The following is a 26,380-nucleotide window of genomic DNA, read 5'->3' as shown; positions in this document are numbered from 1 at the left end:
ACATTGTCGATCCAACAACCGAGAGTCAGTGGCCTTTCCTTTTCTCAATTACATTTGCTCAACTCCTGCGTCCTCTCTGAGCCTTCCTCTCTGGCCTCGCGTTAAAGGTAGTAGAGGAGAGGGAAAGTGTTAAAAAAAAACACGCTTGTATTAAATGAGAGGGCTTGATTGACATAGCAGTTGACATTGCAGGCAACTGCCGGCAGACTGATCAACAAAAATAAATATTCATAAATTACTACTCCATGTTATTTGTAGATCAGTCAGTCACGCAAACGACGTTTACAAAATAAATGTATAAAGTGATTAAAAACAAATGTAGCTAGTTGTGCAAGACATTTTATAGACAAAGGGATAAGTAGCGTATACTTTTAGTCTGTTCGCATACTTTACTCCTTCAAGAAAACAATAGCTGATTTAAAAAAAAATCATGGGTAACTGCATACATGGAGTGTCTGGAAGTGGGCGTGTCAACAGAAGTGTGCGGATGAACAGAACAGGATGTATGGAAAAGCGAATCAGCTCATTGGGCATATTTGTTGCCACTCAATACCGTTTTGACTGACTGATTGGGTTGCACAACATGTCGATTGTTGACAACTGTAGCATTTTAGCTAAACCTAACTCCTTTCCTAACCTTAACTTAATTCTCTAAACCTGCCACCTTAATTATCCTAACCTGCTACGTTAGTTCTCTTAACCCTCTATGTAAACGAGTGGCTATGCCCGGTCTAACCAATAATGGAGTGCTGATGACGCACCATCTAACTTTACTACTTACGCCAATCATATGCTTTTGGGAGCGGGCAGAAAAAGGTTGTCGATCCACTTAGGCAAAAAGGACAACATCGGAGTTTAATTCAATAAGAGAAAAGCTGCAAAATTGAGAGTTTAAAATAAAGGGAAGTGAGGGCCAGAAAAGTAATGTTTGGGAATGATTTGGTGAAGTAGTTAAAGAGGATGATAGGAGCGTGATGATTGTGAGGCGCTATACAAATTAGACAGTCACAAGATGGGGACATCAAATAGGCCAATGGCACATCAAGGGAACTGTAGTCTACTGTTTCCTTTGCGCGCACCGCTAACTAAGCTAGCCGTTTCACATCCGTTACATATATATATATATATTCAGACCCTTTGCTATGAGACTCGAAATTGAGCTCAGGTGCATGGTGGAAACTGAAATCTGGACACTGACTGTAAGTCTATAACCTCTCACATCATCTTAATATATTTACAACCGGTCAAACGGATGTAATTTGGAAATTTTGCACATTTTCCTCATCAATCTACACACTATACCTCGTAATGACAAAGCAAAAACAGGTTTTAGCCATTTTTGCACATTTATTTAAAATATATATGTAACAGTATAATTTTAAACCATACCCGGGCGCGAACCAGGGACCCTCTGCACACATCAACAACAGTCACCCACGAAGCATCGTTACCCATCGCTCCACAAAAGCCACGGCCCTTGCAGAGCAAGGGGAACTACTTCTTCAAGGTCTCAGAGCAAGTGACGTCACCGATTGAAACGCTATTTAGCGTGCACCGCTAACTAAGCTAGCCGTTTCACATATATCACATATATATATATATATATATATATATATATATATTCAGACCCTTTGCTATGAGACTCGAAATTGAGCTCAGGTGCATACATCCTGTTTCCATTTATCATCCTTGAGATGTTTCTACAACTTGATTGGAGTCCACCTGTGGTAAACTCAATTGATTGGACATAATTTGGAAAGGCATAAACCTGTCTATATAACGTCCCACAGTTGAAAGTGCATGTCTAAGCAAAAACCAAGACGGGATGATGTTGAGGCACAGATCTGGGGAAGGGTATCAAAAAATGTCTGCAACATTGAAGGTCCTCAAGAACACAGTGGCCTCCACCATTCTTAAATGGAAGAAGTTTGGAACTACCAAGACTCTTAATAGAGCTGGCCGCCTGGTCAAACTGAGCAATCGGGGGAAAAGGTCCTTGGTCAGGGAGGTGACCAAGAACCCAATGGTTACTCTGTCAGAGCTCCAGAGTTCCTCTGTAGAGATGGGAGAACCTTCCAGAAGGACAACCATCTCTGCAGCAGTCCACCAATCAGGCCTTTATGGTAGAGTGGCCAGACTGAAGCCACTCATCAGTAAAAGGCACATGACAGCCCGCTTGGAGTTTGCCAAAAGTCACCTAAAGGGCTCAGACCATGAGAAACAAGTTTCTCTGGTCTGAAGAAACCAAAATAGAACTCAATGGACTGAATGCCAAGCATCACGTCTGAAGGAAACCTGGCACCATCCCTACGGTGAAGCATGGTGGTGGCAGCATCATGCTGTGGGGATGTTTTTTCAGTGGCAGGGACTTGGAGACTAGTCAGGATCGGGGAAAGATGAACAGAGAGAAGTATAGAGAGATCCTTGATGAAAACCTGCTCCAGAGCGCTCAGGACCTCAGACTGAGGCGAAGGCTCACCTTCCAACAAGACAACGACCCTAAGCACACAGCCAAAACAACACAGGAGGGGCTTTGGGACAAGTCTCTGATTGTCCCTTAGTGGCCCAGCCAGAGCCCGGACTTGAACCCGATCAAACATCTCTGGAGAGAGCTGAAAATAGCTGTGCAGCAACGCTCCCCATCCAACCTGACAGAGCTTGAGAAGATCTGCAGAGAGGAATGAGAGAAACTTTTTTTTTAAATCTAAAAACCTGTTTTGCTTTGTCATTATGGGGTATTTTGTGTAGATAAATGATGGGGGAAAAAACAATTTAATCCATTTTAGAATAAGGCTGTAACAAAATGTGTAAAAAAATCATTTCAGAATGCACTGTATCTATTTATAAACAAGTTGACTAACAAGTAGCCTACCAAAATGTAGGAAATTATAAGCAGAAACATATATAAATTAGGCACAAAAATCATGCACCCCCTGTCAAAAAAATCATTGTCTCGGACTGTAGCCTGCAGTTCATTTTCTATATTAGCTGGTTAGGGTCGGGTGCGGGCCTCAGATTTTCACTTTTTGACATATGGGTCTTGCGGTTTCCGATGGGTTATTAGCAATTGCAGGCGGTTGCAGGTGTAAAAACTGCTGATCTACACATCACTAGTGTAACGGATGTGAAACGGCTAGCTTAGTTAGCGGTGCATGCTAAATAGCGTTTCAATCGGTGACGTCACTTGCTCTGAGACCTTGAAGTAGTGGTTCCCCAGATACAAAGATGAGTTCTCTATCTATCTCTATTGGTAGGATAGCCTACACTTGCCTTCCACGCTGAAAGGAGGCTGTCGATGAGGGGAGAACCATTTTCCTTTTGCTTACTAACATATTGACACACTCCACCAACACGTATCGGTTTCTGGGTCATGGTGTCAGGTGCGTGAATGAGGACCCAAAAGCGAATTAACAAACAGAGTTTCTTTAATGATAAACACACGTGGGCTCAGATGGACAGGTAGATTCCGACAGGACAGGACAAGGTTGCAGCAAACACGATGATAGTCTGGTTCAGGCATGAGACACACAAACAAGAATCCGACAAAGACAGGAGCAGAAACAGAGAGAGATATAGGGACCTAATCAGAGGGAAACAAGGGAACAGGTGGGAAAAGGGGTGAATGAGGTAGTCAGAGAAGACAAGGAACAGCTGGGGGAAAGAGGGACAGAAACGGTAACCTAGTACGACCAGCAGAGGGAGACAGGGTGAAAGGAAAGGACAGAAAGACACAACATGACAATACATGACAGTACCCCCCCACTCACCGAGCGCCTCCTGGCGCACTCGAGGAGGAAACCTGGCGGCAACGGAGGAAATCCTCGATCAGCGCACGGTCCAGCACGTCCCGAGAGGGAACCCAACTCCTCTCCTCAGGACCGTACCCCTCCCAATCTACGAGGTACTGGTGACCACGGCCCCGAGGACGCATGTCCAAAATCCTACGGACCCTGTAGATGGGTGCGCCCTCGACAAGGATGGGGGGGGGGGGGGGAAGACGAGCGGGGGCGCGAAGAACGGGCTTGATACAGGAGACATGGAAGACCGGGTGGACGCGACGAAGGTATCGCGGAAGAAGAAGTCGAACTGCGACAGGATTAATGACCCGAGAAATACGGAACGGACCAATGAACCGCGGGGTCAACTTGCGAGAAGCCGTCTTAAGGGGAAGGTTCTGAGTGGAGAGCCAAACTCTCTGACCGCGACAATATCTAGGACTCTTAGTTCTACGCTTATTAGCAGCCCTCACAGTCTGCGTCCTATAACGGCAAAGTGCAGACCTGACCCTCTTCCAGGTGCGCTCGCAACGTTGGACAAAAGCCTGAGCGGAGGGGACGCTGGACTCGGCGAACTGAGATGAGAACAGCGGAGGCTGGTACCCGAGGCTACTCTGAAAAGGAGATAGCCCGGTCGCAGACGAAGGAAGCGAGTTGTGGGCGTATTCTGCCCAGGGGAGCTGTTCTGACCAAGACGCAGGGTTGCGAAAAGAAAGACTGCGTAAGATGCGACCAATAGTCTGATTGGCCCGTTCTGCTTGACCGTTAGACTGGGGGTGAAAGCCGGAAGAGAGACTGACGGAAGCCCCAATCAAACGGCAAAACTCCCTCCAAAATTGAGACGTGAATTGCGGACCTCTGTCCGAAACGACGTCTGACGGAAGGCCATGAATTCTGAAAACATTCTCGATGATGATTTGTGCCGTCTCTTTAGCAGAAGGAAGCTTAGCAAGGGGAATGAAATGAGCCGCCTTAGAGAACCTATCGACAACCGTAAGAATAACAGTCTTCCCCGCTGAAGAAGGCAGTCCGGTGACAAAATCTAAGGCGATGTGAGACCACGGTCGAGAGGGAATGGGAAGCGGCCTGAGACGGCCGGCAGGAGGGGAGTTACCGGACTTAGTCTGCGCGCAGACCGAACAAGCAGCCACGAAACGACGCGTGTCATGCTCCCGGGTGGGCCACCAAAAACGCTGGCGAATGGAAGCAAGCGTACCCCGAACGCCAGGGTGGCCGGCTAACTTGGCAGAGTGAGCCCACTGAAGAACGGCCAGACGAGTAGGAACGGGAACGAAAAGAAGGTTCCTAGGACAAGCGCGCGGCGACGGAGTGTGAGTGAGCGCTTGCTTTACCTGCCTCTCAATTCCCCAGACAGTCAACCCGACAACACGCCCCTCAGGGAGAATCCCCTCGGGGTCAGTGGAGGCTACTGAAGAACTGAAGAGACGAGATAAAGCATCAGGCTTGGTGTTCTTAGAGCCCGGACGATAAGAAATCACGAACTCGAAACGAGCGAAAAACAGCGCCCAACGCGCCTGACGCGCATTAAGTCGTTTGGCAGAACGGATGTACTCAAGGTTCCTATGGTCAGTCCAAACGACAAAAGGAACGGTCGCCCCCTCCAACCACTGTCGCCATTCGCCTAGGGCTAACCGGATGGCGAGCAGTTCGCGGTTTCCCACATCATAGTTACGTTCCGACGGCGACAGGCGATGAGAAAAATACGCGCATGGGTGGACCTTGTCGTCAGAGAGGGAGCGCTGAGAAAGAATGGCTCCCACGCCCACCTCTGACGCGTCAACCTCGACAACGAACTGTCTAGAGACGTCAGGTGTAACAAGGATAGGAGCGGATGTAAAACGATTCTTGAGGAGATCAAAAGCTCCCTGGGCGGAAACGGACCACTTAAAGCACGTCTTGACAGAAGTAAGGGCTGTGAGAGGAGCTGCCACCTGACCGAAATTACGGATGAAACGACGATAGAAGTTCGCGAAGCCGAGAAAGCGCTGCAGCTCGACGCGTGACTTAGGGGCGGGCCAATCAATGACAGCTTGGACCTTAGCGGGATCCATCTTAATGCCTTCAGCGGAAATAACAGAACCGAGAAATGTGACGGAGGAGGTATGAAAAGTGCACTTCTCAGCCTTCACAAAAAGACAATTCTCTAAAAGGCGCTGGAGGACACGTCGAACGTGCTGAACATGAATCTGGAGTGACGGTGAAAAAATCAGGATATCGTCAAGGTAAACGAAAACAAAGATGTTCAGCATGTCTCTCAGGACATCATTGACTAATGCCTGAAAGACAGCTGGAGCGTTAGCGAGGCCGAAAGGAAGAACCCGGTATTCAAAGTGCCCTAACGGAGTGTTAAACGCCGTCTTCCACTCGTCCCCCTCTCTGATGCGCACGAGATGGTAAGCGTTACGAAGGTCCAACTTAGTGAAAAACCTGGCTCCCTGCAGGATCTCGAAGGCTGAAGACATAAGAGGAAGCGGATAACGATTCTTCACTGTTATGTCATTCAGCCCTCGATAATCTATGCAGGGGCGCAGAGACCCGTCCTTCTTCTTGACAAAAAAAAACCCCGCTCCGGCGGGAGAGGAGGAGGGGACTATGGTACCGGCGTCAAGAGCTACAGACAAATAATCCTCGAGAGCCTTACGTTCGGGAGCCGACAGAGAGTATAGTCTACCCCGGGGGGGAGTGGTTCCCGGAAGGAGATCAATACTACAATCATACGACCGGTGTGGAGGAAGAGAGGTGGCCCTGGACCGACTGAACACCGTGCGCAGATCGTGATATTCCTCCGGCACCCCTGTCAAATCACCAGGCTCCTCCTGTGAAGAAGAGACAGAGGAAACAGGAGGGATAGCAGACATTAAACATTTCACATGACAAGAGACGTTCCAGGAGAGGATAGAATTACTAGACAAATTAATGGAAGGATTATGACAAACTAGCCAGGGATGGCCCAAAACAACAGGTGTAAAAGGTGAACGAAAAATTAAAAAAGAAATGGTTTCGCTATGATTACCAGAAACAGTGAGGGTTAAAGGTAGCGTCTCACGCTGAATCCTGGGGAGAGGACTACCATCCAGGGCGAACAAGGCCGTGGACTCCCTTAACTGTCTGAGAGGAATGTCATGTTCCCGAGCCCAGGTCTCGTCCATAAAACAGCCCTCCGCCCCAGAGTCTATTAAGGCACTGCAGGAAGCTGACGAACCGGTCCAGCGTAGATGGACCGACAAGGTAGTGCAGGATCTTGAAGGAGAGACAGGAGTAGTAGCGCTCACCAGTAGCCCTCCGCTTACTGATGAGCTCTGGCTTTTACTGGACATGAAGTGACAAAATGACCAGCAGAACCGCAATAGAGACAGAGGCGGTTGGTGATTCTCCGTTCCCTCTCCTTAGTCGAGATGCGGATACCTCCCAGCTGCATAGGCTCAGCTCCCGAGCCGGCAGAGGAAGATGGTAGTGATGCGGAGAGGGGGGCAACGGAGAACGCGAGCTCCTTTCCACGAGCTCGGTGACGAAGATCAACCCGTCGCTCAATGCGAATAGCGAGTTCAATCAAGGAATCCACGCTGGAAGGAACCTCCCGGGAGAGAATCTCATCCTTTACCTCTGCGCGGAGACCCTCCAGAAGACGAGCGAGCAAAGCCGGCTCGTTCCAGCCACTGGAGGCAGCAAGAGTGCGAAACTCAATAGAGTAGTCTGTTATGGATCGATTGCCTTGACATAGGGAAGACAGGGCCCTGGAAGCCTCCTCCCCAAAAACAGATCGATCAAAAACCCGTATCATCTCCTCCTTAAAGTCCTGATACTGGTTAGTACACTCAGCCCTTGCCTCCCAGATTGCCGTGCCCCACTCACGAGCCCGTCCAGTAAGGAGAGATATGACGTAGGCGACACGAGCAGTGCTCCTGGCGTAAGTGTTGGGCTGGAGAGAAAACACAATATCACACTGGGTGAGGAACGAGCGGCATTCAGTGGGCTCCCCAGAGTAACACGGCGGGTTATTGATTCTGGGCTCCGGAGATTCGAAAGCCCTGGAAGTGGCCGGTGGATCGAGGCGGAGATGGTGAACCTGTTCTGTGAGGTTGGAGACTTGGGTGGCCAGGGTCTCAACGGCATGTCGAGCAGCAGACAATTCCTGCTCGTGTCTGCCTAGCATCGCTCCCTGGATCTCGACGGCTGAGTGGAGAGGATCCGAAGTCGCTGGGTCCATTCTTGGTCGGATTCTTCTGTCAGGTGCGTGAATGAGGACCCAAAAGCGAATTAACAAACAGAGTTTCTTTAATGATGAACACACGTGGGCTCAGATGGACAGGTAGATTCCGACAGGACAGGACAAGGTTGCAGCAAACACGATGATAGTCTGGTTCAGGCATGAGACACACAAACAAGAATCCGACAAAGACAGGAGCAGAAACAGAGAGAGATATAGGGACCTAATCAGAGGGAAACAAGGGAACAGGTGGGAAAAGGGGTGAATGAGGTAGTCAGAGAAGACAAGGAACAGCTGGGGGAAAGAGGGACAGAAACGATAACCTAGTACGACCAGCAGAGGGAGACAGGGTGAAAGGAAAGGACAGAAAGACACAACATGACAATACATGACACATGGAGGAAAGAATCCAGAGGAGATAGGACATAGACCCCGCTGCAAGTCTATTGCTTGGTATTAATGAAGGTGGGTGGGGACAGGGGTTCCCCTAAGCTATATGGAATTGTTTAAAGAAGGTCATACCAAGTGTTATGTTCTGTTAATTACTGATGTCCCCTTTAAGAATGGAGCACCCTTGGTCATGTACATTTTGAATTTTAAGACCCCTTAAAGTATCACTACATGAAAAATATCTGAAAGATTTAAGAAAGATCAGGAAACATTTGTTTTTATTTTGGACATTATTTTTTGCCACCAAACAGTCTCTATATACTTCCATTCTTGTGAGTCTTGTGAGTCCTAGTCCTTGAGCAAAACAACCGACATGTACTTGTTGTGAGAGTCTCACCCACAGAGGGGTCATATTAGCGTGTAGCCCAAACTGTTCGGACGCTACAGACATAAATTGGCAGATCAAATTCAGAGGAGTCCCAACAAGCTTGTGGGGGTCGTATAGCAAAACACCATCGTGTTCGTGAGTCTCATCTTTCCAGAGGGGATTGAGATGCATCCAATGCAAAAAACAGATATCTCTAGTTTAAACTGTTGGATTTGTATGGAGATGTTTGTATTATGCTAATTAGATTTCAGTGGAGGGCGCGGACATCGACCTTAGGGATTTGAAATAAAGAAATAGATTCATAAACTCTTTCCGCCTTGCTTTCATTGTGTGTATTTCTGCCTTGCCCACATGATGTCGCCATTTAATAATTCAAACGAGTGTACATCTTGGCAACGCCCAACCAAAGATGTTTATAGCTCAACCAAGATAGACCACAATCTGTCGTTTCTATTGGGAACCAACGAGTCATAGTGGGCAAAACAAGCAAGAAGGGGGGGCAGAGTCAAGTACGAGCCTATTGGCGTGTTCTAGCATGTATTTGCATAATTCCGTTAGGGAACTTTATACTCTGAAGTGCGTGTGTGCAAAAACTCAATTATCATTTGTACTCCTTTAAACAACTCGGTTTTAATAAACTTTTACAAAGGGTAAAGCCTACAAAACTTAGTCAACTCTGTTCATAATCTAGTTTTGGGAATAGAAAATCAGATCAGCTTTGAAAAAGATCTGAAGTGGAAAGATCTGATATGGTTGGTCAAAATACCATTTAGTGCCTGTAAGACCCACATAGATACATGTATATTTACAATGAGGCCTATTTCTATAGCTTGTAAAGTGGTAACTAAGCCAGGATTATGATACTGACACAGAGTCGATGGGAGAGGGAACCACTGAGAAAAGTGAAACCACATCCTCATCTCCTTCTCCTGCAACCACTCCCACTTAGAAAAGAAGTGTCCTCCTTGATAAACGGTAGAAGGAAAAGGGGTTTCAGAGCAACGACAAACACCAATGTAAGTAGACTATATTTATCTCTATTTTTCCATAGTCCCGCAACCAGCCATTGTTTACAGACAGACTGTTTAATATAATCTATATTGATGTCATTAAAAACAATTATGGATGAGTAGCCTTTCTCATCCATAATTCTTTGCAGAGTTGAGATGGGATCTGGTTTCAGCGGCTGCGTTCGGCAACAAAGTCCAAATAAGACCAAAGACGGTGAGGCAATACCTTTCAGCAACCCTTCATCCACTGTTCGGAACTCAAACACAGCGTTTGCTCTGGGCCTTTACCGTACACTGAGTGAAAACCATGCAGATGGAAACATATTTTTCTCCCCTCTGAGCATCAGTTCAGCTCTGGCCATGGTCTATCTGGGGGCCAAAGGAGATACCGCCGAACAGATGGCAAAGGTAGCCCTACAGCCCCCCCCCCCCCCCCCCCCCACACACACACACACACACCAGCAACCAATTTTGTTCTATGTGTATATAATAATTTACCAGCCCTGTCTGTCTTTGCCACAGCACTCAACCTGGTAAGTGTGTGTAAGAGATACTACTCACTCATTCTACTATTCCTAGACCCTGTGTCTCGACACTGCCACTGATGTCCACTCTGAATTTCAAAAACTCGGCTCAAAAATCAACAAACCCTCAGCTTCATACCAATTGAAACTGGTCAACTGCCTGTGTGGAGAAGAGACTTTCAACTTCTTCCCAGTGAGTTAGACCAGCTACTTCCCAAATATCTAGCAGCAGGCAGTAACCCTACTGAATATCACTGCCTTGTTTGCAAATGTTGCCATTCCTCTTTCCCCTAACTTGAGAATTATGTAAATATAGGAAATAAATTCATGACCATTGGAAATATTCTACTCTAGACTGTTTGGTAAAACGCTCAGCTGCTTTAGTTTAGAGTGACTCTTTAGGCTTCCTCTAGGAGTTCATTGAAGCCACACAGAAGTTCTACCATGCAGAGCTGAAGGCTATGGACTTCATAGGGGCTGCAGAGGAGTCCAGAGCACAAATCAACAGCTGGGTGGAAAAGAAAACAGACAGTAAGATGACTGGTGTAAATCAGGAGTGTAAAATCGAACTATTATACGTTAATGTAAGGATGTGTCTGCTCCAACTTCAGTAGTTGGATCCGTTAATTATTTGTGTTCTTTATCTACAGGTAAAATTAAAGTGATGTTGAAACCTGGCACTCTAAGCAGCATGACCAGGTTGGTTCTTGTGAATGCAGTCTACTTTAAAGCACAATGGATAAGTGAGTTCCATGAAGCTGATACCATGGAACACACCTTTCAAGTCAATGAGGTGAGAGAACTACAGTGTCTGAAAATCCTCCATTTGAGTCATAAAAACATACTTCTGAAATCAGTGTGGAAAATCCACTGTCTGCAACAATTGCATAATTGCAACCAGCCCCACCAATTGTTCAAGCCATAAAACTTGTGGAAATACAGTCCTTAAACATGGTTCTTGATTACGTGTGTGTGTGTGTTTGTTCTCCACTCTTCCACCCTCTGTGTCTTGGCAGAATCTATGGTCATTTGTACTGTAATTATTGATGTATGACCCTGCCTCTTTTGTGTGGTTTCAGAATGAGAAAAGACAGGTGCAGATGATGGTTCAAGTCAAGAAGTTACCATACAACTACATACCCCAGTTTAAACTCCAAATCCTGGAGCTTCCATATAAAGGGGAGGAGCTGAGCATGTTCTTCCTTCTGCCTGCAGATTCCAATTACCCTGACCAGTTACTGGAGGTAGGTGTAGCCAAAACCACTATTGACCCAGCCTTTAGCTCTGTCATGACTGTCCATAAGAATCTAAATAGGTCAGATCAGGTATGCAATGAATAACTTCAATCAGAGGGAGGAAAGAGGTAGTGGTGATTAACAACTCACGTCCTGTCGTAAATCAAGGGGAGAAGACTGATAAGAGAATTATGTTCTCAAGGTACATAACCCAATTTAATTATTATATTATATTACTCTTTCTGCAAACCAGAATTTGTAAGATCCTGGTCGAATGAAACAGACGGAGGCCCAGCTAAATAGTCAAAAAGGTTTATTCACGGGAACGTTCTGGCGAGCACAATACAAAGACCTTCATTTTATACTGACTTCTCACGCCCATACATTCACACCACACACACACACAAACAGACGCACACACATACACACAAACAGATGCACACAATGTCCTGCTACACACACACTGTCTGTCTCACTACCCAGCCGACAGAGATAGTGACCTTGTCCTGCTACACTGTCTGTCTCACTACCCAGGCGACAGAGATAGTGACCTTGTCCTGCTACACTGTCTGTCTCACTACCCAGCCGACAGAGATAGTGACCTTGTCCTGCTACACTGTCTGTCTCACTACCCAGGCGACAGAGATAGTGACCTTGTCCTGCTACACTGTCTGTCTCACTACCCAGGCGACAGAGATAGTGACCTTGTCCTGCTACACTGTCTGTCTCACTACCCAGGCGACAGAGATAGTGACCTTGTCCTGCTACACTGTCTGTCTCACTTCCCAGCTGACAGAGATAGTGACCTTGTCCTGTCTGTCTCACTACCCAGCCGACAGAGATAGTGACCTTGTCCTGTCTGTCTCACTACCCAGCCGACAGAGATAGTGACCTTGTCCTGTCTGTCTCACTACCCAGCCGACAGAGATAGTGGCACCAAGCTCAGACAGCCTGTGTTTTAAAATACCATAAAGACATATTGTTTTACCCTAATTCTGACTAGGACTACACATTTATTGATTATGATTTCATACATTCTAATCAATTCCATACAATTATATGTTTCAGGGCGGAATATTCTAATCATTCAATTAACATATAATTCTCAACTAACAAAGATTCAGGTCTCCCTCTCCAATATTCACCAAGGCATGTCCTTTGTTTCAAGAGACCTTTCCTGACGAAACTCTAACACGTTCAAAAGCAAATACTGGAACAATATTTCTAACATAGAACGTGGGGAATGGTCAGAGGCGATCTACAGAACACTAATGTAATTTTGTTTGTTATTTTGTGATGTCATTAAAAATGTTATGAAGGAAATACTGTAACTTGGAAAGTATACTCACTACATGTACGAAGTTTCCATACTATGCGTTGTGCATGTAATATGAAAAATGATGAAAGTGTTTCTGTTAAGAGAGGAATGTGATTTGAGAAACTATAAGAGATAATTATTTTACATAAAACTTTATACAAGTGACAAGTCACGCCCCCAGAGTGAGGTCAGAGAGTGTGTCAGCCTGACGGAACCGCCCATTTCAAACAAACTGTATAAATGATGAGTCAAGAAATTAACATACTAGACCAGAAAAGCATAAAGCTGCAGCTGCACATTTAAAGTGGTTTGAACTGTGAATCTCAACATGAGGTAGAGACGATAAAGTCACCTCCCGGACAATCTCTGGTATGGCTGATTAGCTGTCCTAAGTAAAGTATCTTCGAAAGCAAATTTAAGTAGGACCATTCTAATACTCTGCTCAAACAATCGTATTACGCTACTCTCATGACCCCACTGGGAACCATCTACACGTCTGCCTAGCCTATCTTCAAAGAAGCATCTTCAAATGGAAGAAAAATTAACTATGTAGTTCTGTTCAGGACTACACGACAAGTCACCAGATACCAGACAACTACAGAGGAGAACAAAGGTAGAAGACTTGTTGGAACTCTTTTGAACAATCAGAGCCTTACAAGTGTGCCGCGAAAAGGCCCAACTCCCTTTCCAAGAGAGAGAGATCCGGCGAACCAAGGCATTTCATGTAAATGCATTCATGATTTCTTACTCAAAGAAGGCGGCAGTTCGTGTGCAAAGTATATGGTTACTGTAAGTGAGAGTAGTTTCTGAAAGTACCAATGTTAAGTGTCTCTGTCCCGCTCTCTCCCTCCCTCTCCATCTCTTTTGTAACAAGCAGCCACGTTGTTGTCATTCCGCTAGGGACCTGTTTTTTAACATATTAACTGTGTATGTTTATCCTGTGTTACCATTTAATTAGCTAGTAAATAAATATACCAATTTGTGTAGTACTGAAGTAAGGTTCGGGTTTTTGCAGATGCAAGGAGGTTACGACTGTTCAGAATGACGATATGATACGAGGTTATGATTAATAAGTTGACTGTTTATAGATGTGATAGGTAAAGACCCTTTAGAGTTTAATTGGGGAGATGGTAACTCTTTAAAGAACCGCTCTCATGGTGCCCCAGATCCTAATGAGTTACTCGTTACATGATTAATTTAATTAGGTAACAATTAAACATATTTCAGTAATTTAGATAAATAACAGTCTTCAGATTAATGTTAAAGTCAAGTCACGACAGCTCAGAGGACTATTAGTCTTGTGTTGCGTGGAAGACCATGGTTCAATACTCTGTGGATCATACATCCACAACTTTTCCAGTATGAAGCACAGGATGTTGGTGGCACCTTAATTGGGGAGGACGGGGTCGTGATAATGGCTGGAGCGGAATCAGTGGAATGGTATCAAATACATCAAACATGGTTTGATGCCTTTTCATTTGCTCCGTTCCAGCCATTATTATGAGCCGTCCTCCTCTCAACAGCCTCCACTCATATGTAGATATAGTGAAAACCTCTGCTGTCATTTAATTGCTTGGAAAGTAATATGTCACAAAGCAAATTTCTCCACAAACTGACTACAAAAACATATCTCTTCTTACCTTTTAAATGCGTTAACATACTGTAGGTAAGACTGGCAGCAAGGTTCATATACCGCCAATATAGAGTTGTGCTGTTTTACATCCAGTGGAGGGGTGGACGCCTCATAATAGTGGCTGGAACGGAGCGAATGGAATCAAACACATTGAAACCATGTGTTTGATGTTGTTGATACTTTTCCACGTATACCGATCCAGCCATTACCACATGGCCGTCCTCCCCAATCAAGGTGCCAACAACCTCCTGTGGTTACATCATCCCCTGTTTGTCATTCTCCACTGTCTGACACAGCTTGAGAGAGAGCTGACACCGGAGAGGATCCACAAGTGGACCAAACGGCAGAAAATGGGCACGAGGACCAAAGTCCAGGTTTCAATCCCCAAGTTTAAACTGCAGGAGGACTATCAGCTGAACACACCCCTGGCCTCGCTGGGCATGGTGGATGTGTTCGACCAGGGCAGAGCAGACCTATCTGGGATGAGTGCAGCGATGGAAGAGGAAGTCTACCTATCCACTGTAGCCCACAAGGCCTTCGTAGACGTGAATGAGAGAGGCACAGAGGCAGGCGCGTCCACAGGGGCAGAGGGCAAAATGTACGGTTTCAGTAACATGCATTACTTCACGGCAGACCACCCCTTTATTTTCTTCATTAGACACAACCAGACCCAATCCATTCTGTTTCTGGGCAGGTTCTCTTCACCTGAGGAGGGTGACAGGGAGGGAAGATTTCTGTAGGAAGGTAAAATAATGTTTTGAAAAACATGTTATGTAATGCAAGAGAGCCCTTCACAGTTTAGTTGATTATTGTTGATCTTGTGTACCGAGTTTGGATTTGACCTTTACTACGTGGATAGTGCTGTTATGTATTGTTATGTAATATAGCTCTCACGTGCTTATAGTTTGTGATATTTAATGTATTGAAAATCATCAATGATATAATAAAGTGAAAGTTTCTCTATGTAGATTGTCTACACGTGAAAATATTAGGAAATAGAATGTAGTAGTCTGTATTGGCACATTGCAGGCAAATATTCCCTTGTGTAACTAGCCTATCACAGAGACCTTCATTGTGCAGCTATTGCGTAACAAATGTACGAATATCCCAGACTGAATTCTTGCCCCAGTAAAAGTCCGTCTGAACAGGCTGAGACAGCTGGGTCACACAAAACTACAAATGTAAGTACCATTTTAGGAAACCTTTTCCTCATTGGTTTGGCCGGAGAGGCAAGGAATGTGTTTACATTTGTGAAAGCTAGAAGTTGTTGAACTCTGCTCTATATCACTGCAGTCCTCCATGGATTTATGTTCTCTTACAGAATAAGACTTGTTTATTCTAGAGAAAAGTTTACGGTTTTGTCCGCTGACCACATGTGATCTTCTAATACATGCCGTAAGAGTAAAGACTTATACTCAGGGTTTCTACTGCCTCTGTACGCATTACCAGAGAGTTCAGTGAGGGTTTCCACCATGTTGGAGGCGTTAGTCTGTCTGGTGGGACAGTGGATCGATACCAAGGGGGTCCTCCTGTTCCTCTTGGTTCTGTTGGTGACCAAGTACATCCATGATCTGCCGCCTAAGAACTACCCACCAGGCCCCTTCCCCCTGCCTTTTGTTGGGAATATGCTGAATATCAGCATCAAGGACCACATAGGCTCCTTTAAAAAGGTAAGGACACGTGAGAGATAAGGTCGTGTGTAACTGCTCAAATTATACACTCTTAGAAAAAAAGGTTACAAAAGGGTTCTTCGCTTGTCCATCATAGGAACACCTTTTTTGGTTCCAGGTGGAACCCTTTTTGCATCCAGGTAGAACCTTTTTTGGGTTCCATGTACAACCCTTTCCCCAGAAGGTTGTACATGGAAAGCAAAAGACTTCTAGCTGGAACCAAAAAAGGTGTTCCACCTGGAACCCTTTTTTGGTTCCAGGTGGAACCCTTTTTTGGTTCCAGGTGGAACACCTTTTTTGGTTCCAGCTAGAAGTCTTTTGCTTTCCATGTACAACCTTCTGGGGAAAGGGTTGTACATGGAACCCAAAAAAGGTTCTACCTGGATGCAAAAAGGGTTCTTTAAAGAGTTAACCTATGGGGACAGCCGAAGAACCCTTTTAGGTTCTAGCACATTTTTTCCCCCACATCTCCATAGGCTTTTCCACAAGAACAAAATATGCTATACTCAGTGACCAATTGGATCTAGTCATTCTGTAATCATCCGTTGTTTTTGTAGATAACCTATCTAATAAATTATGATGTAATTAGTGTGCTTAGTGTGACATGCTCACTAAAGTGTGTTTTCTATAGTTTGTAGAGACCTACGGGGATGTGACTACACTAGACCTGGGTGGAGGGAACCGCTGTGTGCTCCTCTCAGGTCTCCGAGGCTTTAAGGAAGCCTTTGTGGATCAGGCCGATGCCTTCACCGATCGGCCATCTTACCCCCTGAACGACAGGATAAGCAGAGGCTTGGGTAGGCTAATATGGTAGCTTAATGCAGGGGTTCCCAAACTCCTGGGTCCCCCCCGGGTACACAAACCAAAATGTGCACCCAGGAGGGGCCCCAGGGCCGTGTTTGGGAAACCTTGGTTTAATTAATTGAAATAAGTTTGACCAGTATGACATTGTGCCACCAGTAAGAGTAATAACACCAATGAGACATTTTTGGTACATTTTCTAGAATGGAGGTCACAATCCTTTAAAAAACATTTACTAAAGGGATATGATTAATCATTTAGCTCACAATGTTATTTCTCTTTATTTAAATTGACACCAAGTGAGGCTTTGGATTTAGACACCACATGATCAATATGGAATCTTCACATTTATGACATAATTTTCTTTAATATAGACCCCTCCCCCAATAACAGTTTGCCACTTGAGATGATGCTCAAGATCCTTGTATATCTTTGTAATCAGTGATTTTCAAGGCGGTAACAACAATGACGTAACACTGAAGGAAACACATTCTGCTAGTGTTTTAATAGTCTTCTTTGTTTTTATTGATCTGTACAATATCTTTCATTGTCACGCCCTAACGTTAGTTATCTATGTTTTATGTATTATTTTGGTCAGGTCAGGGTGTGACGAGGGTGGGTATGTGTGTTTTTGTCCTGTCTAGGGTTTTTGTATATCTATGGGTTTTTTGTATGTCTAGGTAATGTAGGTTTATGGTGGCCTGAATTGGTTCCCAATCAGTTCCCAATCGTTGTCTCTGATTGAGGATCCTATTTAGGTTGCCATTTTGGTTTTGTGGGTTATTGTCTATGTGTAGTTGCATGTCAACACTCGTTCTATATAGCGTCACGGTCGTTTTTGTTAGTTTAGTGTTCTTTCATTATTAAAAGAAGAATGTATTCATATCACGCTGCGCCTTGGTCTCCTCTATACGACAAACGTGACATGAATACTTTTTTTTCACTGTCTAGCATTCAAAATAATATCTCTAAATCCCCAAAGCATTTCACAACACTTCTAAATATCACCAGTGGGACAAGTAAATGTTTTATTTTACCTTTATTTAACTAGGCAAGTCAGTTAAGAACAAATTCTTATTTTCAATAACAGCCTAGGAACAGTGGGTTAACTGCCTGTTCAGGGGCAGAACGACAGATTTGTACCTTGTTGGCTCAGGGATATGAACTTGAAACTTTTCGGTTACTAGTCCAACACTCTAACCACTAGGCTACCCTGCCGCCCCTACACTCTAACCACTAGGCTACCCTGCCGCCCCTACACTCTAACCACTAGGCTACCCTGCCGCCCCTACACTCTAACCACTAGGCTACCCTGCCGCCCCTACACTCTAACCACTAGGCTACCCTGCCGCCCCTACACTCTAACCACTAGGCTACCCTGCCGCCCCTACACTCTAACCACTAGGCTACCGTGCCGCCCCTACACTCTAACCACTAGGCTACCCTGCCGCCCCTACACTCTAACCACTAGGCTACCCTGCCGCCCCTACACTCTAACCACTAGGCTACCCTGCCGCCCCTACACTCTAACCACTAGGCTACCCTGCCGCCCCTACACTCTAACCACTAGGTTACCCTGCCGCCCCTACACTCTAACCACTAGGCTACCCTGCCGCCCCTACATTCTGACCACTAAGCTACCCTGCCGCCCCTACACTCTAACCACTAAGCTACCCTGCCGCCCCTACACTCTAACCACTAGGCTACCCTGCCGCCCCTACACTCTAACCACTAGGCTACCGTGCCGCCCCTACACTCTAACCACTAGGCTACCCTGCCGCCCCTACACTCTAACCACTAGGCTACCCTTCCACCCCTAAACTCGAACCACTAGGCTACCCTGCCGCCCCTACACTCTAACCACTAGGCTACCCTGCCGCCCCTACACTCTAACCACTAGGTTACCCTGCCGCCCCAACACTCTAACCACTAGGCTACCCTGCCGCCCCTACACTCTAACCACTAGGCTACCCTGCCGCCCCTACACTCTAACCACTAGGTTACCCTGCCGCCCCTACACTCTAACCACTAGGCTACCCTGCCGCCCCTACACTCTGACCACTAGGCTACCCTGCCGCCCCTACACTCTAACCACTAAGCTACCCTGCCGCCCCTACACTCTAACCACTAGGCTACCCTGCCGCCCCTACACTCTAACCACTAGGCTACCGTGCCGCCCCTACACTCTAACCACTAGGCTACCCTGCCGCCCCTACACTCTAACCACTAGGCTACCCTTCCACCCCTAAACTCTAACCACTAGGCTACCCTGCCGCCCCTACACTCTAACCACTAGGCTACCCTGCCGCCCCTACACTCTAACCACTAGGTTACCCTGCCGCCCCAACACTCTAACCACTAGGCTACCCTGCCGCCCCTACACTCTAACCACTAGGCTACCCTGCCGCCCCTACACTCTAACCACAAGGCTACCCTGCCGCCCCTACACTCTAACCACTAGGCTACCCTGCCGCCCCTACACTCTAACCACTAGGCTACCCTGCCGCCCCTACACTCTAACCACTAGGCTACCCTGCCGCCCCTACACTCTAACCACTAGGCTACCGTGCCGCCCCTACACTCTAACCACTAGGCTACCCTGCCGCCCCAATTAGCTAGCCCCCAGTATTTTCTACAATACATAAAAATACGTTTTTCAGTATAAAGGACTTACATTGGTTTGCACATTAAATAACAGTTAAATAAAACAGCAGTAGATTTATTATTTGTCACGTTTTTGTGTTTTTACAAAATGGTGCCAAAGTTATCGGAAAGCCACAATACCACCACAATTCAAGAATGACCCATCAGGCAGAACCACACAATCATATTGGGTCTTATTTAGTTATATTTAATCTTAGTAATTCTGTCATTGTCTCTATGTCTTGACCGGATGATGGTTATCTAGGCCTGATCTCCTCTAACGGTCACATGTGGCGGCAGCAGAGGCGGTTTGCCGTGTCCACGCTCAAATACTTTGGAGTGGGGAAGAAGACTCTGGAGACCTCCATCCTCCAGGAAAGCCACTTCCTGTGTGATGTCTACTTGGCAGAGAGAGGTGAAGTCAGCGTTTATGTTACACTTTTATGGTGCCCAAACCAGGGAATGAACCACCGTCTCAGTTGTTTAACTGGCACTCTTATCCAGAATGGCTAGTTGTTGTATGGTTAATTGCTATCTGGCGTTCAAACCCAAAACGTTGCTATTGTGAAGTCCAGATGCTTCTTAGCTTTAATTTCCAACAGTCTCTGATCAAGGTATCCTCTCTCTACTTTTAAATGAATGCTATGAACAAGCATCTTGAGATGTAGTTATTTGCATATTTCCATTGGGGAACGCCTACTCTGTGAAGTGTGCATGTGCAATAACTCAATTCACCCTTGCACTAGTTCTAAACAATGCTTTTTTTGCTGTTGTTGTTGTTTTTTTGCAAAGGGTCAAATCTACAAAACTGAGTCCAATCTGGTCATAACAGATTTTAGTTTTTGGAACAGAAAACTGTATTGAGATCAAATGTTTCATAATGTTGGCCACAATCCATCTGGGTCCATGATCTCCCACTGATGGCCACTGGGCTTCCTCTCATCACCGTATTTGTTTTTGTTTGGAACCGTCAACCAGCTGCTTCACACTTATACATCCGGTGAAATATCTGGCTCATTGTTCCATCTGTGTCTAAACTGTCTGAGTAAGACATCTTCATTTATCCACCATCTTTGACCCAACCTCTGAACTGTTTCAGGCCTGCCCTTTAACCCTGAAGACATTACCAACAATGCAGTGGCCAACATCGTTTGCACCCTGGTGTTTGGTTGTAGGTTTGAATACAACGACCACCACTTCCAACACATGCTGAAATGCTCTGAGGACATTTTACAGCTGCCTGCTACCTTCTGTGGACGGGTATGGTTACAACGACACAGACGTGTCTGCTATTCTCTGTTGGGTGATCAGTGTATCTCTTTGGCAAAGTGAATTATAGTGCACAGCATCTGCAAGGACACACATTGTCCTCAGGAAATCTACCATCTCAGGCTAATTTCATGTTCTTTCGACAGATGTATAATCAGTTTCCCACATTGCTGCACTATTTACCTGGGAGGCACCAATCAGCCTTTATCAACCTTGGTACCATAAAGCAGTTTATCAAGGAGGAAGTAGAGAAACACAAAGAGGACAGGAACCCGTCCAACCCCAGAGACTACATAGACTGTTACCTGGAAGAGATAGAGAAGGTAATACCACAGCCTGACCTTTTCAGCTCTATTCTATCTTTAACAGTTACTCCCTGTGATCTACTCTCATTTCTTTAGAATTACGATAGCCGTGTTAATATAGTTTGTCATATTTTGGGCAAATTTTGTCAAGACAATTGTACATTTGTGGTTTAATATGACTTTGTCAGCAAACTCCCCACAGCCTGACAATGCATGATGATTTGCCCTCAACTTAACATCACCTGATGACCATTCCCCCTACAGAATCAGGATGGGGCGGCTGGCTTCACTGAGGAGAACCTGCTGCACTGCGTGGTGGATCTGTTTGGTGCCGGGACAGAAACAACGTCCAACACCCTTCTCTGGGCAATGCTGTACATGGCCAAGTACCCCGACATTCAAAGTGTGACACTGGCAGGAACACATCTATTAGTATTAAAAAAAAATGGTTTCAAATGGCTGGTTTCCCAGATACAATAGAACATTTTCATTGAGCATGTTTTTTAATCCAGAACTAGGCTTCATCTGTGTTCAGGAAATAGGCGCTAAGCGTAAACAGGCCCTAACAGTACTCTGTTATAATAGCCTAGTGTTTACCAGGAAAATTACTTGTTTTATGGCTTTGTTAATCCATTATATTGCATGCGCTATGCAGCCATCTGCCCTAGCCAATCACTAACTTCCTCATTCTGACTCCGTCCGTAGAGAAGGTGCAAGCGGAGATCGATGAGGTCATAGGTTCGGCACGCCAGCCCTCAATGGATGACCGAGCCGACATGCCATATACCTACGCTGTGATCCACGAGATCCAGAGGTTTGGGAACATCGTCCCCTTCACGCCTCCCAGAGTGGCCAATAAGGACACCACCGTGGCGGGCTATCTAGTGCCCAAGGTGGGTGTAGGGTCGATGGATATGTTGTGATTCTACTGCTGGAGTACATGATCAACTGAATGTTTGAGTTGATGCGTGCTGGTTCAATAGTGCATGTTGACTTCACACTGAAGGTTTTACTGGCAATGATGTTTGACAAATTGACTCTTCTGTTTTGCACAGGGAATGATGGTGCTTCCAATGTTAAAACCAATCCTACAGGACAGAGATGAGTATGCAACCCCTAACCAGTTCAATCCTGGACATTTCCTGGATAAAAATGGAAAATTTGTCAAAAAAGACAACTTTATCCCATTTTCTATAGGTAATGTATTATGAACATGCGTTTAAAGGGGAATGGAAACACTAGGATTGGAACTGTACATCGCCATATTATATTATTTTGGAATTCCCAAAAATAGCTGAATTTACAGAGTAGCTCCAAGTCTGAGAATTAGTTTATTACAGAGAATGAAATAATGTAAGGTTAATATCCATAGTGGTTAGGTGCTCAATATATTGCAATGAAACAGCAGGGAGCAGGTCTCGAATCCTCGACCTTTTAGCCCGAGGTCCGGCGCGCTATCGACTGTGCCGCAAAACCATGCTCGTGCGGCAGGGTCGATTTCCGTGCTTATAAACCCAGGGTCGTTACAATATATAATCAGTATCTTATAACGATGTGTTTCACCAGCGCCTTTTGGCGCGATGGTAAGACATTTACCATCGATTAGACGACCGGAGTTCTAATCGCAGACAGTGTCATGATTTATGAAATCTCATTCTAACCAATAACGGGGCGTGCTCATAGATACATTGTGATTTAGTTTCGGTATCAGACTAACTTCAATGATTTTGTTTGCTTACCATACAGGGTGGCAGTTTATCGCCAGTTCACCCTATGGGCACAAGGGAGAATTAGACGAGGTGTACGGCGTGTGTCGTTTCTTCCCTAAGGCGCGCATACCCAGAAGCAAAGGCATTTACATAGAGTTTGAATAAAACCAGTTAATTTAGTAAATCTATCCTTTTTTTCAAGACATAGTGCCTGCGCCTTTTGTAAAAAATAGTATTGGTTAGCTTGTCCACTATAACGACAGGTTCAAGCATAACCAGAAACTTGCTTATAAAATAAAATAACTCTCAACGCGCACTAATCCCGTGTCCCTGTCGCTAGAGCAGTGACTTCAACTAGCTGTTGCTCCCATCTATTGGAAAGGAATGGTAACTACACTGGGCAGCTAGTAACAGTATAGCTTGCACCACACCGTTTGTACCACACTGAACGCACTGCAACTGCCTCTGCAACACAATGGTGCAAGGCAAACGCAGCGTTTCATTGGAAATCAATGTAATTCTGGTGTGCCGAAATGCAAAAAACGCTGTCGGTGTGTTCGAAGCCTCAACACCACAGACAATTTGATGATTCCTGCCAGTGACGCACTGGCGTCAGTCGTTACTATGGCAATTTAAAATGGCGCTGACCATAGCTCAAATAAACCTTGTCAATGATCAAAATACTAAATGTAGAGATGTGTTTATGTTAAATGCACATGTTTAGTATTAGTGGATTGAATACATCTCTTTGCTTAGATGTACTTTCTGTTTCCATTACCCTTTAAAATGTAAAATGTTATTGTTAATTCATAACAGAAACCCTTAATTTGTCTCCCAAACGTGTATCACAAAGCTATCTTCCTTCAATCCTCCCTAGCAGAGAAATGGTTGTTCAAAATCAAATGTGCTACTGCAGGGTCTTTAAACAGGATTCGGGTTCATTTTCCATAGATTCTGCCAAGACACGGAGGGTGGAAGAGTGGAGAACAAACACACACACACACACACACACACACACACACACACACACACACACACACACACACACACACACACACACACACACACACACAATCCATCCCCATGTTAAAGGTATCTGTGTGTGTGCTCTACTCTTGCTCAGGTAAGAGGATGTGTCCAGGGGAGCAGCTGGCCAGGATGGAGCTGTTTCTGTTCTTCACCTTTCTGCTCCAGAGGTTCACCTTCACACCTCCACAGGGCTGGGAGCTGGGCCTGGAGGGCCAGGTGGGCATCACCAGTGGACCAAAGCCCTTCAAAATCTGTGCCTTGCCTCGATGAGACGCCTTGGGTGAATCTCTATTGTATTTTGTTGATTCCTTGTGTTCTGTCTCCTTGCCTCCTTCTCAAAATACATTGGAGGAATGTGCCTTGAGAAGGAGACGAGGAGGGAGAATTTGAGGAATCAAGAAAATACGATTGATATGAATTCGTTGTGCTTTGTGTAGGACTAGGCCCTGCATGAACTGGTTGATGAAGATAAATAGCATTGTTTGTCAAGCCTGTCTAAAATATTTTGTACTCTAACTGAAGAAATATATGGTAGTAGAGGTGGAGAGAATTCCAGCATCCATCTGGTGCATCATGATGTTTATATTGTAAGAGTGGTGTATTAGAATTGCATTCAAATTCTTTCTTCATTTTTTTTTTACTGGAAATTATATTTCTGGAAGACATTGTATACAAAATGTGTTTACTTTACTTATTTTTTTTATAGCTTGAACATACTCTGCTCCTGTAAGGTGGCAGGTAAATTCAAAATACTACCTTGACGATATATAATCAGAGTTCAGAATATAGTTCAAAGGTCAGTCAAGGCAAGTCCTTTTTATCTATACTTACCTTAATCATACTAATTTAATATCTTCTGCAAAACAAGACATGGGCTGACTAATGATCATTTTAACCGTCTATGTAAATAACTGTCTCATGACCGTTCAAAACAGGGTGTATGATTATTATGAGCTTATGGATGATGAGTGAAACATCTCATGTAATTATGTTAACTGTTACTGTGGCGTGAAGAAACCATGCCATCTCAATGGATCCGTGCCCTCTCATTGGTGCGGGGTGGCACAGATGTCATGGGGAACGGGTGACAGGGTGATGCCAAAGTTGTCGTCCCATCACGGGCTTCACTCTGGGCGGCATGGAGAACAAGAACCTCTGTATGAAGGTGAAGAAGAGGAATAGCTCCATCCTGGTCAAGCTCTCTCCCAGACGCATTAGTTTACCTGGAGGAGAGACAGGATGGTAGATTTAAGCAATAAGGCTCCTCTGACGTTTGTGGTATATGGCCAATATACCACTGCTAAGGGCTGGTGTTACGCACCGCGGAGTGCCTGGACACAGACCTTTGCCATGGTATATTGGCCATATACCACAACCCTCCGAGGAGCCTTATTACTATTATAAACTGGTTACCAACATAATTAGAGCAGTAAAAATACATGTTTTGTCATACCTGTGGTATACGGTCTGATATAACATGTCTGTCAGCCAATCAGCGTTCAGGGCTTGAACCACACAGTTTTTAATCAGTATTAGCTAATTACTGTACTTCATTGTGTGAACATAATGCTATAGACTTCTTATGCAGTTTGTGAACTATATCCCTTTATTCTTCATCGTATACTGACAAAATATTTTTTAAATAAATTCGTGTTACATGATTTACACTTCGAACACACCGACAGCGTCATTGTCACACCCTGATCTGTTTCACCTGTCTTTGTGATTGTCTCCACCAGGTGTCACCTGTTTTCCCTATTAGTCCCTGGGTACTTATTCCTGTGTCCTGTTTGTCTGTTGCCAGTTCGTCTTGTCAAATCAATCAGTGTGGTTTTCTGTGCTCCTGGTTTTTTCCTTATTTCTGTTTTTGCTAGTCCTCCCAGTTTTGACCCTTGACTCTGAACCAGCCTGCCTGACCATACTGCCTGCTCTGACCTCGAGCCTGCCTGCCACTCTGTACCTCCTGGACGACCTAGTTTATGATCTTTTGCCTGTCCACGACCATTCTCTTGCCTGCCCCTTGGATTATAATAAATATCAAGAGACTCGAACCGTCTGCCTCCCATGTCTGCATCTGGGTCTCGCTCTGTGCCCTTATAAGTCATCGCATTTTGGTACATCAGAATTACATTCATTTCCAATTAAATGCTGAGTTTGCCTTGCAGCATTGCGTTGCAGAGGCAGTTGCAGTGCGTTAGGTGTGGTGCATAACTCTTTGAACACGCTGCTCAAAATAGGATGCAGCATCATCTGGATATGAATGCAACAAAAGTTCAACATTCACCTTCTGCTCCCTCCTCTATGCATACAGTTTGACACATATGTTCAATAAATCCACTGTATGCACCACACCGAATGCACTGCAACTGCCTCTGCAACGCAATGCTGCAAGGCAAATGCAGTCTTTCAGAATGTAATTCTGGTGTACCGAAATGCAACGACGCTGTTGGTG

The 26,380-nt window shown here is 45.2% G+C and overlaps 2 protein-coding genes across 11 annotated transcripts; both read left to right on the top strand.

Moving 5' to 3' along the window:
- Positions 1-9,700: 9,700 nt before the first annotated feature.
- LOC110538774 (leukocyte elastase inhibitor) lies at positions 9,701-15,469 on the top strand. 3 transcript variants are annotated; one of them, XM_021626026.3, is made up of 8 exons: positions 9,701-9,798; positions 9,942-10,006; positions 10,134-10,200; positions 10,372-10,509; positions 10,730-10,847; positions 10,967-11,109; positions 11,396-11,560; positions 14,799-15,469. In XM_021626026.3, the coding sequence occupies exons 3-8, from the start codon at positions 10,153-10,155 to the stop codon at positions 15,240-15,242; spliced, it is 1,056 nt and encodes a 351-aa protein (XP_021481701.3). In that variant the 5' UTR covers positions 9,701-9,798; positions 9,942-10,006; positions 10,134-10,152; the 3' UTR covers positions 15,243-15,469. The 3 variants fall into 3 exon arrangements, with proteins under 3 accessions (XP_021481701.3, XP_021481451.3, XP_090040421.1); XM_021625776.3 differs by having other exon boundaries at positions 9,706-9,798; positions 9,942-10,200; XM_090184295.1 differs by lacking the exon at positions 10,372-10,509 and having other exon boundaries at positions 9,709-9,798; positions 9,942-10,200.
- Positions 14,841-25,976, top strand: LOC110538684 (cytochrome P450 2J4). 8 transcript variants are annotated; one of them, XR_016483259.1, is made up of 10 exons: positions 14,841-15,683; positions 15,952-16,172; positions 16,804-16,969; positions 19,882-20,031; positions 20,716-20,876; positions 21,032-21,208; positions 21,455-21,564; positions 21,901-22,083; positions 22,246-22,387; positions 24,023-25,976. XR_016483259.1 is itself a non-coding variant. In XM_090183954.1 (10 exons), exons 2-10 carry the CDS (start codon positions 15,975-15,977, stop codon positions 24,196-24,198), a joined length of 1,497 nt encoding a protein of 498 aa, XP_090040080.1. In that variant the 5' UTR covers positions 14,841-15,683; positions 15,952-15,974; the 3' UTR covers positions 24,199-25,976. The 8 variants fall into 8 exon arrangements, 4 of the variants coding, with proteins under 4 accessions (XP_090040080.1, XP_090040204.1, XP_090040238.1 ...); XR_016483262.1 differs by having other exon boundaries at positions 21,896-22,083; XM_090183954.1 differs by having other exon boundaries at positions 21,455-21,593; positions 21,896-22,083.
- Positions 25,977-26,380: the final 404 nt, after the last annotated feature.

The sequence above is a fragment of the Oncorhynchus mykiss genome, chromosome 1 (genome assembly GCF_057628025.1).
Source record: "Oncorhynchus mykiss isolate SJ-2025 chromosome 1, ASM5762802v1, whole genome shotgun sequence".
Taxonomy (NCBI): Eukaryota; Metazoa; Chordata; class Actinopteri; order Salmoniformes; family Salmonidae; genus Oncorhynchus; species Oncorhynchus mykiss.
This window is presented reverse-complemented; position numbering and strand designations above follow the sequence as displayed.

Coding starts and splice junctions, on each gene's coding strand:
- LOC110538774 (XM_021625776.3), top strand. CDS start 9,949: ATGGGATCTGGTTTCAGCGGCTGCGTTCGGCAACAAAGTCCAAATAAG. Junction 10,510..10,729: donor AGACTTTCAACTTCTTCCCA/GTGAGTTAGACC, acceptor GGCTTCCTCTAG/GAGTTCATTGAAGCCACACA. Junction 11,110..11,395: donor ACACCTTTCAAGTCAATGAG/GTGAGAGAACTA, acceptor GTGTGGTTTCAG/AATGAGAAAAGACAGGTGCA.
- LOC110538684 (XM_090183954.1), top strand. CDS start 15,975: ATGTTGGAGGCGTTAGTCTGTCTGGTGGGACAGTGGATCGATACCAAG. Junction 16,970..19,881: donor CAGGATAAGCAGAGGCTTGG/GTAGGCTAATAT, acceptor ATGGTTATCTAG/GCCTGATCTCCTCTAACGGT. Junction 22,084..22,245: donor CGGGCTATCTAGTGCCCAAG/GTGGGTGTAGGG, acceptor TGTTTTGCACAG/GGAATGATGGTGCTTCCAAT.